A 15,499-nucleotide genomic window follows, 5' to 3' on the forward strand; every position below is an offset into this window, starting at 1 on the left:
AGTTCTCCATCAGCTGCTCCTGCACCTCCCCACCTTTTCCTGCTGCCGGTGCGGGGGCTCTGCAGCCTCCCCGCGTCCTTCCCCCGCTCCCTCCCCATCTTTATTATTTCCCCTTTGACGCATCTCCACTGAGCCGAGCTGCAGCCGAGGCCAATTGATTATATGAAGAAATTTGGAGCAAGTCGGTGAACAGCTGCAACCTGCCCCCAGGGATGCGCGGGATCGGCGCAGACAAAGGAGAGGAGCCGCAAACTTGCTTCCCCGCATGGCGCGGGGTGGGCCGAGGAAGCGGGGAGAGCACTGGGGGCTTGCAGGGACAAGGGGGACCGGGGACAGGGTGGGGACATGTCGGGAAGGGGACCGAGGGGGCTCTGCTGGGCAGAGGGGCACGGGCAAGTGACGGGTGACTTTGGAGCTGGGGCTGTGCTGATTTCCCAGGGGGGTGAAGGAGAATTTACTGGGCGCGTTCGGAGATGCTGATGCCTGGACCAGGTGTCCTCAGCCCTCTGCTGTCACCAGAGGGACGGCACCACTGCCGGGCTGCTTGTCCTGGCTAAAACAGTGGCTGTGGTGCCCAAGATGGGCTCGGGTAACTCTAAGGACTAGAAGGAAGCTTTCTAGCCTGGCTGAAGCAGCGATCCAGACGAGGACGTTCAGCATAAGCCCTGTGGCTTTGTTCCTTCCCCATCTCCAGGAGGAACATCACTGGGGTGCCCGTTCCCTGCCCGGATTCATTGCTACACCCCACCCTGCAAGCACCCGTGTGCTCGCTGCCTGCAGAGCTGGGGAAAAGCCCAGGACTCGGCGCGAGCCCCAGCCCAGCCAGGAGGATGCTTCCCTGTCCTGAGGTCTCGCTGCCACCGCCTCCGGCCACAGGCATGGGGAATCCCACAGCTGCCGGGAGGAGATGGTCAAAAGCAAGGTTAGAAAGAAAGAAAAAAGGGAAGCCGGGCACTCCGAGTTCAAGATCTCTTTTGCTGTTGGTTTAATTCATTTCCCCCTCCCCGACTTCCTCGTGAACTCATAAATAATAAATCCTTGCACAGTCTGAACAGCCAAGACAAACACACGCTGGGGCACACCGTGTACAAGGGTGGGTCGGTTTGTTTTCCGCCATGGTCATTGTTTGTTTGTTTGCTTGCTTTCTAGGTTTCCTTTCCAAAAAGTGCACAACACAGCAAATAAATAATAACATTTATCAATAAATTAATTCAATAAATATCCTCGTGGCACAGGGACGTGGTCTGCGAGTGGAGGGGAAGGGTGGGCTGCCCTGCTCTGCTTTGCTCGGCCGCTGAGTGCCGTGGTGATGGGGCCCTGCTCTGGCCCTTGGGGATGCCACAGCCCCTGGCACGTCCTGGTGGCACGGAGGTACCCGGTGGCACGGAGGTACCCGGTGGCACGGAGGTAGCGGCGGGTCCCCTGCCTCTGCAGGGAGCGGGGAGATGAGGTCTGGAGCGAGGTGATGGTGGGAGCTGGCGGCGGTGACAGGAGAGGGATGGAGCTGGGAGGCTGGCGAGCTCCTGAGCTGGGCTCGGATGGCTGTGACCATCTCAGGGGGGCAAAAAGCAGAGTGCAGGACCCCAGGAGGGCAGGGGCTGCGGGGAGCGGGCAGCAGGACAGACAGACAGTGAGGAGGGAGGAGGAGGAGTCCCCGCTTGGCCGCCCCCCTGGTGTTTGCGGGACCTGGCACCAACCCTCGCCAAGAACATTTCCCCTCCAGCCCACCGACTCCATCTCCCCGCTCCCACGCTAAGGGCCCGGCCCCTGCCTGTCCTGCAGCCAGCAGAGCGCTGCCTTTTGGTGTGCTGGGCGGAGGTTCGGCTCGGTCCTGGTCCCTGCAGGGCTCTGCTTGTGCTCTTGCTGCTGCCAGTGCAAAATTAACTCTTAAAAAAAAAAACAAAAACAAAAACTGGGGAGGCAGAGGAAGTGCTGGGGTGGGGGGGGCAGGGGGATGAAGATTGCTCCGGGTGGTCACGGATGTTGGTGCAAAGAGAGCGAGTAAAGGGCCGGGGGGGCTCCACGCTCATTTTGCACTAGAGTCCAGGGCAGCAAAGCCAGAGATGCATGGGTTTGGGGTTTGATGCTCCCAAAGCAGGAGGTTTTGGGGCAGACGTGTAATGGAGGGGCTTGGCCAGACCCTGGGTGGAGGCAGCTCCACTGCGATGGGATCAGGGACAGCGTGGCTCTGGGTGCCTTGTGACGGAGCAGCATGCCCTGTGCTTCCTGACAAGCCAGGACAAACCCCGAGGGGCTGCTTTGTGCCCGTGGATGCTGCTGGGCAGAGCAGGCTGGGGTGGCAGGAAGGTCCCCGTGTGGCGCCTCAGGTGCCCAGCACAACGCCAGGAGCAGAACGGCAGCAAAAGCCCCAGCGCCCCGAGCGGCTGTGCTGGTGGGGTGCCCGGTGGCCGAAGGTGCGGACGGACAGATGGACAAGCCCCCCAGGGCTGCTTGGGGCTGCACGGGTCTGGTTTGTGGCTGGTGTAAAAGAGGTGACGCAGAGAAACTCGGGCTTGGAGGCTCCCGCTCTGGGTCAGGCAGTGGACGTGGCGGACAGAAGGACGGATGCGGGCTCAGGATCCCATCAGCGCTCTCAGCGGGACGTGCAGCAGGAGGATGGGCAGGAGCTGGGAGCACACACGGCCAGCACGGCCTTGAGGCAGCAGATCCAGCAGGACAGACAGACGGCCGAAGGACCGAACAGCCAGCCTGGCTCAGGACAGACAGACAGACGGACATGGGCTTGGTGGTGGGGGAATACAGACCGTAGTTCAAAGAGGGGGCAGAGCAGACGGACGGGGACTCGGTCCATTCGGACAGACGGGTGGATGCAGGCACAGCATTTCGGGTGCCCAACATGTGGCGCAGGTCGCAGACGGACGGACAGACGGACTTGAGCTCTTGGCTCGGATGCCCAGCACACGTCCAGGTAGGAGATGTGGCAGACAGACAGACGGACGGACGGATGGACGCAGGCTGGGCGGCTCAGACGTCCAGCACGTGGTTCAGGTAGGAGATGTAGCAGATGGCCAGGCGGAGGATCTCAATCTTGGAGAGCTTCTTGTCCGGCGGCAGGGTGGGCAGCAGCTTCCGCAGCTCGGCGAAGGCCATGTTGAAGGCCTCGACGCGGATGCGCTCCCGCGTGGCGTGGGCTGTCCGGTATTTGGCCGTGGCACGCCGCCGGCGCCGGCGCTCCTCCCGGCTCAGGTGCTGCAGGTCTTTCTTCACGGCCTCACCCTGCTCGGCCATGCGGGACGGGGTGCACAAACCGACGCCGCTGGCGTCCTCCACGCTGCCCGCGCGGCCGCAGTCGCTGAAGACGGACTCGGACTCGGAGTGTGTCGGGGGCAGGTCGATCTCCGTCTGGTCCGAGTTGAGCATCATCTTCGCAGAGGAGGGGCGGGCAGGCAGACGGACGGACGCTTCGGGCAGGAGGCACTGCAGGACAGACTGACGCGGGCACCACGTCGAAGCAAAGCTGCTCGGCTTGAACGAGGTCCCCGGCTCACAGCGAACCCCTGCTTATTCTCCTCCTCCTCCTCCTCATCACACACCGTCCCTGCAAGGGAATTTCAAAATTTTTCCCTTTTCCTCGCTGGGTGGGCGACGACTTCAACAATAAACCATGTAAATAAAAGGGCAGGATGCATAGAAACACAATAAATAAATAAGTATCCTCGGTGCTGGCACCGTGCAGGTGCACAGAGACCGGGGGCTCCCCCGTGCAGCCGCGGCAGGACCCAGGTTTGGAGCCGTCAGGTGTCAGAGCCGACCTCCTCCGGCGCGCTCTGGAAAAAAAGAAGCAGAGGGGCTCTCAGAGCCGCTGGGCAGGACGGAAAGGGGACGCTGGAGGCGTGATGGTTTGCTCTGGCTGCCCTGCGGCGGTGGCCGGGGGAAAGCCTGTCCCCGTCGGGCTGGGACGGGGCTCCGGTGGCGGAGAAGGAGCCTGCGGAGCAGTGCTGGGAGAAGGTGGAAGCCGCCTCTCCTGGCTCTCCGGAGAGATGACAGGTGGTGGATGAGTGAAGGGGAAAAACAGACTGCGGGGGCGAGGGGAAGGGGGGCTTATTGTATACTAAATGAGCCCGTATGTCATGGATCCTGGCACCCCAGACATATGGAACCCAACACAGCTGCTTTGCTTGATGTGTCCAAATAGAAGCTGGCTGCCCGCTCCCTCCGGGATGCTGTGCCGCCGGCCGGGAAGGCTGCCTCCTGTCCTCGCCCCTCTCCCCTGCCTGCTGCCTCTGCTGCTCGGCGCTGATGCTTGGGGACCCCGAGCCCCAGCACGGGGAGAGATAAGGGCTTGCTGCACGGACATTGTCCCCGGGCAGGGGATGTGCTGAGGTGGAGCAGGGGCCGGGGAACAAACTTCGGAAGGAGAAACGCTGCTGCGCGAAGAGACAGCAGCGGGGCTGGGAAGGCAGCCAGGCAGAGATGTACAACATATTACATCGCTCAGGCCTGACAAGCTCGTAATGAGCCATATGACTGAGAAATGGAACCCAAACGAATATGGACAGGCGATGGCTGGGGAGAAATAGCCCACATCCCATTTTAAAAGGCGGCTGATGGACAGAGCCTTGATGTGTATTTACAGAAACGCTGCCCAGGAAGCACAAGGAACCCCCTAAGCATGCACAGAAGGGACTGCACGGTCCTCCTGTCCCCACACTAACATACGTGGCTGTTCCTCTGTGCTTACACACACACATCCCAGCAGATACACACGAGTGGTCCCAGTCAAAAACTCCTCTATGAGAATCCCACATCCATTTACGCACAGTAATTTACACCCAGGCTCATATATTTGCCCCGCCAGGCATCTACACACTCACCCTTGCACTGGAATATTCAGATTTCACTAAAAAAAAACAAAAACAGCTGGACTTTTTTTTTTTTTTTTCTTTTCTGGGACACAGAACAGTGCGGCAGCACAAGTAAAGCACCCAAACCCTGAACAAAAAGTTATTCCCGTGAAGCCCTTAGCCTGGAGCTGTTTTAAGTAAGGGCTGATAGAAAGGTGGCTCTCGGGAGATATCCTCAGGGCTTTCAGCATGACATAAACTGCACTGTCCTTAGGGCGAGCCCGACTTTAGCTTCGTGTTTGACTTGCTCTGCCTGCGGACAGCGAAGCCGGACCCACACAGACGCGTGCACCTGAAGTTCCCACGTCAGCCACAGCTGCTGTAGCCGTGTACGATGGCCGTGCCTCCTGCACCCCGTTCAACCTCCTCTGCTTCTGTCTTGCTTTCGTTTCCCCAGCCCCTTGTTTCTCTTGTCCCCTTCCCGCAGAGCCAGGACCTCCTTCCTCGCGCTCTGTCCCTCCCTGCCGGCTGCTTGGGAGCAGCGTGTCAGGGTGCAAACAGCTCAAAGCAAGCCATGCCCGAGCTGAGCATCCCTTCTGCCACTGCTCTGCCTGGCCACCTTGTCACCACGGCCGTATTCCTGCGTGGTCACATCATTCCTGCTCATTATACGGTTCCCTGGAGCATCGCTCCCAGCTGCTGCGGCTCCAGCCGGGAGCCCGAGCTCCGGGGAGGCTGCAGCGGGGCTGGGAGAAGGGGAGACGTCAGCTCTGGGGCCGGACACACGCCACAGCAGCCCTGAGCCCGGTGCCGGACCTGGGGTGCAGCGAGGAGTCAGCGTGCGGACACCCAGGGTGGCGCTCAGGTGTGTGGCTCCTCTTTAAACACTCCCCCTTGCTCCCGGGGACACGCTCGTGACCTCTTCTGCCTCCGTTATCCCAGCGCTGCTGCCCTGAATTCAAGGGGCCCGCTCTCCTCTCGCTCTGCAAACTCAGGCGCTGCCGCATCCGGCCCGGGGCTGCCCCGTGGCAAGAAGCTGCGGCTCTGCCCCCCGGCCCCATCAGCACGGGGCAGGGGAGGAGAGGAACGACAACCTCCAGCCCCAGCCTCCCCCCAGCCTCCCGTGACACTGTCACTGCCATCCTGGGGGAGGACAGGCTGCAAAAACTCCTCTCCTCGGGCAGAGGGATGAGGAGCAGGCTCGGGACCAGCCCGAGCACCACGCACCAGCGTGCCGGTGCAGAAGGCTGTGGGACGCGTTGCTGTCACCGTCTCAACATCCCCGCGAGTGAATTTTAGGGGTTGTTGAGCAATGGGAGGCAGGAGTCCTGCCCGGGGCCTCTCTCTGCTCTTGGTCGCGGGAGGATGTCAGCAGGACAAGTTTCAGAACTGGACCCCAGTACTCCTTACCCTGCTCCTTCTTTGCAGGGTTAGTCCAGCCTCAACAAGCTTTCCTCTGAAACGCGTGCTCTGAGGGACTCTTTCCTTTGGATGAACCACAAACTGACACGTTCCTAAAGCCATCTGCTGCAAGAACCTCCTGTAAACCCCTGCTTGTCCCAGCCCTGCCTCCAGCAAAGCCCCAGGGATGGCCCCGAGGGGAAGCAAAGCTCCCCAGCCCTTTGCTCTCCCCCCTCGCCCTTTCCTTTGCACTCCAGACCAGTGGTGCGGCAATTTCTGAAGGCTCCCTGGCCACGCAAAGAGGGCGCAGGCTGTGCCTAGGACCCCACTTTCAGGCCATTTGAGCGGAGGCTCCTTCCCTTGTTTCCGAACAGAATCCCCCAGGTCACTGCCAAGCCCAAAGCGAAGGACATGAGTGCGTGCTCGTGCCCTAAAGGTGGCCCCAAAGCGTGAGCGGGTCAGGCACCCCTTCCGAGAGCACCTGGAGCACGTAACACCGCTGACCCCGCACCTCCCCACCTATCCCACTCGCATTTCAGCGGCATCAAAGCTCCCAGCAGCGGCCGGGCACGTTGCTATCCCACCCCGAGGAGAGGCCCCTTACCGCCAAGCCGCCGACCATTCCCGGGCTCCAGCTTTTCCCTTCCAGAAGCTCAAATAATCCAGGGAGCCAGGAGCCGCTTGGCTCATCCGTCCATCGAGGAGGTGGAAAGTTGGCGTCTTGCTCGGCGGGATGGGGCCGGGGCTCAGGGGGAGCCCCGGTGGCCTCGGGGCCCTGGCATCTCACTCCTTGGGCAGGAGCGCCGGCGGGCCACCGCGCGTTGAGATGGACACCCCGAGGAGGCATGTGCCCCGCACGCTATATATACACCCCAGCCTCGCACGCCGGGTCCGACCCCGGCAGCCTCATTGGCCGCTCCGGTGCTCCCCCCCTCATAAATATTAAAGCCAAGAGAGGGGGATGCCATTGGCTGTGCGGGAGGTTGGAGCCCCCGGGAGAGGAGGGAGGTGGAGGTTGGATGTGGTCCTGGAGGGTGGATGGAGGTGGTGGGCTGGGAGGGAGGGAGGGAGGAGGGTGGGGGTGCTCCGGGAGAAGGCGACATCTGTTCTCCATGCATATTTCATAAAGGAGAAATGGAGAGATGGGGAGTGAGCGTGGCAAGAGAGCGATGGGCAGGCGAGGCTCTGCGCCGGGGTGGGACGAGGATAGGCGGCTGCAGAAGCAGCGGGACCGACGGCGCAGCTCTCCCCACCGCGGCGTGGGTGCATGTGCGAGGCGGGCTGCGTGTCCGTGCACTGCTGGCACGCACGTGTGTCCGCGTGCAAGCAGCCGGGAGCGGGCATCACCCGGCCGTGGGTCTGCGCGTGGGGCAGGTGAGCACCCGTGGGTGCCTGGACCACTGGGAGCCTCTCCCAGACAGGCTCCAGCAGCAGCAGCAGCAACTGTCCCATAGGTGCTGCCTGTGAGCTGCTGTGAAATTCACCTGGAGTAAAGTTTGGTGAGGAGAGAAAAAGAAAGTGAAAGGAAGAGGTACCCAGAACACACAGGTACTGCTCTGAAGCACTGCCAACCACAAAGCAATGATCTCTTTTGTGGGTTAAACCGTCTCTGCCTCTCACCCTTCCTAGATTTAAGATTCTTGCATTAAACTCCGTCTTGAAAAAATCTCCTCCAGTTTGTCTCCATTACCAGTAAACTCCCGGCTCGGAAACCCGTGCATCCCCCGTCCCACACATACATACGTACTTGTGCGCATCCTCCCAGACCTCCCTGCAGTTTGCTTGCTGGAGCATCCCGCCATCACCCCCTCCGTCCCTCCCCCAGGTGCTGGATTCTTGCCCCGCTCCCAGTCCCCGGGGGCTGCTTCCCCTCCCCGCAAGGCGGGCGAAGCCCAGGTGATGGGCATCGGCACCTGGGCAGGCTCCAGCCCGTGGCACGGATCAGCAGATGGTCTCGGAGTTTGCAGGGCGTGCGGTGGACGAGGCAGAGGGCTCAGGTGGCAGCGAGGAGCCTGCCTCACCATTGCTATGGCACCGATTATAAAACAATATTTGCCTAATGAGCTCGTGGCAGTAGCCACATCCGCCCCGAGACGAACGCGCGCGCGAGGCGCAGCACGCCTGGAGAAGGCACTGGATGCAACGCACATCACGCATCCAGCACACGCCTGCCCCACGCACACTTCTCACACACAACACGCACAAATCACTCCTCTTGCACATGAAAACGAGCAGCACACGCACGTCCACGGGCACGGGCACCACTCACCAGCCCCACATCCCCCTGCGTCCCCCTCCTCTCTCCGCACGCGCGGCAGCGCTCCGCCTGGGCCCCCGTCTCCCCCGAGAGCCCGATGGGCTGTTTGCATTTATTTCTTGCTCCCTCCTCTGCTCCGTCTCGCCTGCCCACCCCCAGGGCCAGCTCCTCTCCCCCTGCCAGGACGCCAGCAGGGCCCCACCTCTCTCTGCAGCTGATGCTGGGCTGCTCCGGGCATCCTGCCGGGCTGGGCTCGGGGAGGAGGGGAGGGAAGGAGCGAAGCTGGCTGCTGGAGCCTCCCCGCAGGGACGCCAGGCCCAGGCTGTGCCGGCCTCGTGGCCACCGCAGCGTCCAGGCGAGCGGGCAGGTTCCTGCTCCTTTCAGCAGGCCCCCACTCAAGTTTTTCTCTCCAGGCTCAGGCAGATCCATCCTCCCCCTGCAAAGGACGCAGGCTGCCTGGCTCAGCCCCGAGGTGGGGGACATCAGCCAGGACAGCCCTCTGTGTGGCCCCAGTGACACAAGCACAGCAGACGGTCCCCGTCCCAGCCTGCCGTCACCTTAACTCTGCCCTCAGCTGCCTCCCAGCCTTCCTCCTTCCGCAGGTAAGAGCTGAGATCGCAAAGGCCCCTTCGCTGCCGGGAGGGAGGACATCACCTGGGGACGTCCCTCAGCTCGGCCGCTCTTCATCCGTGAGATGTGCCTGCGGGCAGGACGCAGCCCTCGTGCTCGCAAGGGCTCGTGGGGGGCGAGATGAGCACCGGCGGGGCCGCGCCTCCCCGCCGTGCCAAGATGAAGCCATGGCCACGGGTCTCGTGGGAGGGTGACGGCACAGCGAGAAACTCGAGACCTCTCTCCTGCTATCCAAGCCGAAGTTCCCCCCTCGGCTGCGACCTTCCCTTGCTCAGAGCCCACGTGAGCAGCTGTGGTCCCCGGGAGTTTGGCTGCTGCCTCCTTCTCTGCCTCCTCAGCAAGAACTTGGGAGCTTCAGGTATCCTAAGGCTGGCCAAAAACTGATGAGATCCGGGGGAGGGAGAACAAGAGACCCTTTGGCTTTGTTCTTCCCTTCTCAATTTCCCAACTTCCTGACTGGCAGAAACTGGTATCCCTCACCAAAACCAACCAGGTTTCTTAATCGCAGGAGCCCACAAGCCGGAGCCTGCAGAAAGCCCTCCTTCCCTCCGAATTCCTGGGCCTCCCTTTCAACACGGCATTCAAGCGGCAAACGAAGCTGGTGAATGGCGGCGGGAGCGCGGCCAACTTTCAAAAACCTCTCGCTAGCTTCGCCGTGACCTGCGAGGGTGAGGTCGAGGTGGGTCCGTCGTGGCGCTCCCACCCCAGGGGACGGAGCCCTCCAGGATTTGCCCACCTCGAGCCAGGGGTTTTTGGGGATGAGCTGCGGGAGGAGGCACGGCCGGGGACCCCCGCGGGGGGATGCCGCTCCCGGCCTCCCGCCTGCGTGCAGGGAGGGCACGGCGAGGTATGAAAAGAGGTTCCAAGAGGCAGCATTTGGCAGGAGATGAGGCGACATATTGTACAAAGCCACCGGGGACCACGCTGGCCTCTGCTTGTCAGGGAAAACAGGCAGCTTTAACCCTTGGGCTGCTGGAGCAGACCCAGCCAGAGTTTTGAGGACTTTTATACAGAGAGGGGCTGCACGCCCCAGCGATGGGTGGGAGAGCGCGAGGGAGATCCCTGCCATGACTCACGGATGCTGGAAAGAGCATCGCTGCCGGGACATGACCACTTCTGCCCCCGAGGACTGGCATCTTCACGCACATGGTGGGACCACGTCCCGTCCGTCCAGCAAGGACCCTCTGCAGAACAAAACTCAGACAGCTCTGCTGAGCTCCCCCGTGTTCCCGCCATGACCCAGCTGCTCACTTCCAGCAAAGCCTTCTCCGGTGTGTTTTTGGGCCATCCCCTGCAGAAGAGGTCCTCCAGCACCTGTGGTGACAGTTTGGTGCCGTTACCCTTCTTCCAGGTGTGCACACGCGCGGGTCGTAGAGGCTGCAGCTGCCGTCTCCATCAGGGCTGGGCTGCAGCGCTCCGTTACAACCAACTGCTGCAGCCGGGCTGGCTGCGGGGCTCGGGCTGCTCCGTGCAGCCGGTGCACGGCCTCGCCGACCACCCCGTGACACCGCCGGGCGGTGCTCCGGCCACCTCACGGGCAGTCGGTGGGAAGCAGCAGCCCAGGAACACCCGGGCAGCGCACGAGCCATCGCTCGGGGTGATGCCGCCCTCGCAACACCGGGCTCAAAACCTTTTTTGGCTGAGCGTGGTAGAGCACACAACTGCAGGTGCACGCAGGTTGTCCGTGCGAGCTGTGTGTGCACAAGTGAGTGTGTAAACTTGGGCTGCAGGGCATGTGTGAGTGTGGGTAGGTGGCAGGGCACGGCCCAGCACCTCTCAGCACACGTTTGTGTGCACCCCCGTGTTTCCTTGTGCATGCGCCCAGCTAATAACAGCAGGGCCCTGCTCTGCACAGCACACCCCACGCCCTGGGCACGCTTGCCTGGCTCGTGACAGAAGCTCTCGGCTCCGATAGCCCCTCTCCTCTCCTCGCCTTTGTCTCCCTGGCTTTTATTGAGTGCAGGTTTTGTGAGCGGTCGGTGACAGACGGCCCCGGTGCTCGATAACTAGACAATCTGTCACCACCACCACTGACAGCTTTCACAAGGAGCCCCTTTCCTTTCATCCTTCCCAGCTCCCTTCGCCTCTGCTTGTCCCCCTTCCACACGTGCTCTCTGGCTTTGTTCCCCCCTAAAAGCCAAATAGCGACAGAAGCTCCTGATCATAATATTGCTCTAATCGAGTCTGTCATAATCGGATCCAATCTAATTACGTTCAGATCCCTCTCTTCTCCTGACTCTCTCTATTGCCTGTCCATCTGTCCCTCTCTTCCCTTCCAGTCTTTGTGTCCATCCATCTGTTATCTGCAGGCCTTTCTCCCTTCCCATCATCTCCCTGGGCCCCTGCCCCATTCGCAGCGTGGCCGCCCCGGCCCTTTCCTCCAGCGGCTCCCTCTCCAATCCATCTCTCTTAAAGGCCTCTCCATCAATCCATTTAGCAGCAGCTCCCTGCCTCCTCTAGCCCATCTGCTTCTCCCTTTCTGCTGGCTGCGAGATGCAGAGATGCTGCTCTGTTTGTATGTCGATCTTGATTAGCCCCAGAAACCTCGCTGCTAGAGCTGTGCTGGCGCTGGGGAAAGATCACCTGGGTAGCAGAGCGCTGTAGGTCCTAAGCAGCATCCTCCGTCCCTGCCTCATCCTCTGCTTCCTCCGAGTAATTGCACCGCGCACGGGCTGGACAGGCAGGTGAAAGAGGCTGGACAAAGCACGGAGATAAAAGGACAGGGCCCCAGGAGCACAGGGCAGGCTGTGAAGGAGCAAGCTTGAGTCGCTAAACGGGAGGTGGTGGCAAAACCTCCTCCTAGCACCATCATCTCCTCCTAGCACCATCCCTCCAAACTACCTCACATTTCCTCTAGCCCCAGCATTTTTCTCCAGGAATGCACGCAACTGGCTGGTCGATGGACAGACAGACAGACAGAGGCACAGGCTTGCAGTAGGAAAATTTGACTGGGTCTTCTTGCTGCACACAGAGAGAGGACGAGGCTGAGCAGAGTTGGGGTGGACTGCTTCGACGGTACTGAGCATGGCGATCAGGTGCCCAGGTCTTGCACAGCTGGGAGCTGGGATGCGGGGTCACTCCAGGTTCTTTTGTGCCTTTCCCAATAGCAGCAGTTGCTGGTCTCTGTCGGAGACGAGGGCTACAGCAGATATGGACCCTGGGCATGATCCAGCCTGGCAATAACCGCACTGCTATTTGCAGTATTCAGACCCCAATTTTAAACACGTTAGACTCAGATGCCTGCTGGGCACCAGCCAACGACCTCTGCTTGCTGCGATGGTTGTCCTGAGCTAAGCTGCTTTTGCTCCTTCAGCTGGACTCACTGCTGCTCGTGGGTACAACACAGAAAACAGTTGTCAACCACTGTGGCAGCAGGAGCCCTGGAGAGCAACTTCAGGCTGCTGGATAGAACACGAGGCAGCGACACAGAACCCCTGGGTTCTCTTACAGCTTTCATTGACTCAGGAAAAAAGACCGTGCAGTCTCTTTGCATCAGTTTCCTCCAGCTTTAGAGCCAGATCAGGCTGCACACCTGACTCCACCATCACATCGGAGTGTCCTGGCCCAGGACAGGCAGCCCCCCCATCATCATACAGCACCCCGTGATCCTTGCACGAAGCGGGTGAGGGATGTGCAGACAGAGGTTTCTGGTTTGCATTTCCCACCTGCTTATTTTTGTCCAAGCAAACACTTTCCCAGGTTGGCTTCTTGTAACCGAAACGATTCCTTAGCAGTCCCGGATGTGTCCTTTAGACAGCAGCATCGCACAAAGGCTCCGTTACATCCACAGCCGCTTTAGCGGTCCACGGACCAGCCTGTGTAGGCAAAGGATGGGCTCAGGCCCACTCCAGAGAGATCTGGAGCAACTTCAAAGGCAGGCAGAGAGGTAGAACTTGTTCACGAAGCAAGTGGGTGGCAGATTTTCTCTACCTATTTATCTGGGAGTTAAGGCTAAATGCTCTCCCTTCACTAGTCTCCACATAAGCAACTGTCACTTGTGAAAACAGAGTCTGGCTGCCCAAATACACCTCAAAGCAGCGCGTAGAACAATGCCTCGGTGTCTCTAAATGCTGAGCAAGGTGTCAAAGCTGGCAATAGCTGAACTGGGAGCTGAACCCAACCCCACTGCAATGCTGCCCATCATGGGCAAGCAAAGGGGGGAATGACATCCCCAGCAGGGCCATCTGCGGGGAGCTCGACGCTGGCCAGCAGCAGCCGCTGGTGCCCAAAGCGCAGATGCTGGGCTCCAGTGCTGGGAAGAGGAGAGGCGGCAGAAGCTGGGCAGCCTGGAGAGGAAGGATGCAACGTGGAGAGCAGAAGTTTCAGCTCAAGTAAGAGAAATGGTGACTTCCTGGAGAAGTGATGGAGAGAATGATACCATGAACGGTTCTCTGCAAAGTCCCAGGTTCAGTCCCCAGCTTGAATAAGGCACCGGTAGCTGTTCCTACAGCTCACTCATCTCCCACCAGAGCAAACTTTCCTGCCCTTTGTCAGAAAGCCTTTCTTTGGTCCCCAAAAACCAAACCCTTCATCCTCAGATCAGCTTCACCTCTATTTTAGCTGCTGATAAAACATAGAAAAATTATTTGGGAAGACACCGATTTTTTTCTTCCTGTCTCCGCTACTTCCTTCTTCCCAGAAGCCAAACAGCCCTGGCTTTGTTCTGGGTATTAATGAACTTTCCTGCCTCTTAATATTCCAGAGCCATAAAGTTCCCAGGAGCTGGGAGGCTGGGCGCTAAGAAAACACACATTTCCTCTCCTTTCTCCTTGTCTCATTGACTGTCACCCCCATATGTCTCCCCCCTCCGGGCACAAGGGCAGCTGCAAACCCTCCTCTCTGGGCTCAGCCCCAGCCCTCTGCCTCCTGGGAGGCAGCTGAGTTCAGAGGTCAAGAGAGTCAGTGGCATCTTCTTTTTGTGCAGAAATCCCTGGTAGAGTTGCGTGGGGAGAGAGGAGAGGAAATTGATGCTTGCAGATTGTGTGTGTGCGTGGCGGGGGAGTGTCTCAGCAAGATGCCTGGGGGCTCTGCGGCAGAGACAGCATGTGCCAGCTGCCCTCCTCAGCAAGAGGAGCGAGGGGCTGCCCAAAAAAACCTAGTCTAGGCTTTGATGTAGCTGGAGGTGGTGTGGGGAGAGTTTCTTCAGATTACTGCCCGGATTATCGACCAATCTCGGTACCAGAGGCAGCGTTGGAGCTGCACGGAGAGTCTGTGGGGGGATATCAGTAAGGACAGGACTTCTGAGCTGGGCAAGGCAAAGGGACGAAGTAGATTTTGGAGGACAGTCGAGGACTGGCAGGAGAAAAGCAAGGCAGAGCTGCCTGCGTTTCTGTTCCAGGCTCAGCACTTTGTAGCAGAACGACAGGCAGCAAATCGCTCCTCTCCAAGCACAAGAGGAAAGCTGGTTCCAGCGTCCTCCGTCTTCTCCAGGGCTGTTCTGCCACCACCAGGCTCGCCAGGGCTGGACGCAGGGAGGAGATGGGAAGGAAGAGGCGCAGAGCTGCAGCCTTCACCTTCAACAGAAGAGCGCAAGGTGCAGACAGGAGATTGCCCCTGGGAGCAGCTGCCCCAGCCCTCACCGGCGTCAACCTGTTTATTTTGAAGAGCAGTTCGGCAACACTTGCTAGAAGTTGCATCACTTCTTTTTCCCCTGGCAGAAGGCCGCAGAACTTGCTTCTCCCAGGCTCCATCCCTTGAGGGTGAATTTGCTCTTGGGCTGCTCAGCTGCTTTCTCCTTTTTCTCCTGTTCCTTTGGTCAAGCGTTGAGCAAAGGAGTGAGCTTGCAGACTCCCCATCCCACTAAACCAGCGGAATAAGTGACCTGCTGAACTCAGTGCCTAAAAAATGCCAAGGATGCCAAATGCTTGGACAGAACTCAAAGCTACCCAGCATCTATAAGCAGCGGGAAGAACAGGTTAGACCAGGAATGATGTAAAACAACCTCAAAATGTAGTACTGGAAGAAAGTCAAGTCCTCGTGCTTTGGAGCAACAAGCCAGTCTGAGAGGCAGAAGAAAGCGTTTTCCCCAGTACCTGAACTTGATTGGTATGCAGCAGCTGCACCGGAGTGAGCTTTTGTCCCCTCTGCTGGCTCTGCTAGTCAGCTGGGAGAGTATCGTAAGTCATTTGCTAGAAGAAGTCTGTCAAGGCTAGAAAACAGCTATTTCTGGAGTGTTCCTGTGAATCATTTCCCCACTGGACTATGTCCTCCTGGACCAGCTACAGCAGACACGCGGTGTTTGCTCCCTTCCCTAGACCAAGAGGCAGCTCAAAGCCTTCGCTTCAAAAGATGACCAGACAAGTTGTTTGCTTTCCATATGCTTTGCATAATTTCCCATGCAAACTTATCTAATTATCACAGAAAGCAGGCTTTGAACAAGGGGCATTATCTTGCTTGCATCAGCCCA

At 59.5% G+C, this 15,499-nt stretch overlaps 1 protein-coding gene across 1 annotated transcript; it reads right to left on the minus strand.

The window, feature by feature from the left end:
- Positions 1-1,185: 1,185 nt before the first annotated feature.
- On the minus strand, positions 1,186-8,776 carry NHLH1 (nescient helix-loop-helix 1). Its single transcript, XM_040539045.1, has 2 exons — positions 6,811-8,776; positions 1,186-3,788 (listed from the first exon to the last, which is right to left on the minus strand). Exon 2 carries the CDS (start codon positions 3,382-3,384, stop codon positions 2,986-2,988), a length of 399 nt encoding a protein of 132 aa, XP_040394979.1. The 5' UTR covers positions 3,385-3,788; positions 6,811-8,776; the 3' UTR covers positions 1,186-2,985.
- Positions 8,777-15,499: the final 6,723 nt, after the last annotated feature.

This window comes from Cygnus olor, chromosome 28 (assembly GCF_009769625.2).
Source record: "Cygnus olor isolate bCygOlo1 chromosome 28, bCygOlo1.pri.v2, whole genome shotgun sequence".
Taxonomy (NCBI): domain Eukaryota; kingdom Metazoa; phylum Chordata; class Aves; order Anseriformes; family Anatidae; genus Cygnus; species Cygnus olor.

What these genes read in the sequence shown, in the direction of transcription:
- NHLH1 (XM_040539045.1), bottom strand. Translation starts at nt 3,384, where the DNA reads ATGATGCTCAACTCGGACCAGACGGAGATCGACCTGCCCCCGACACAC.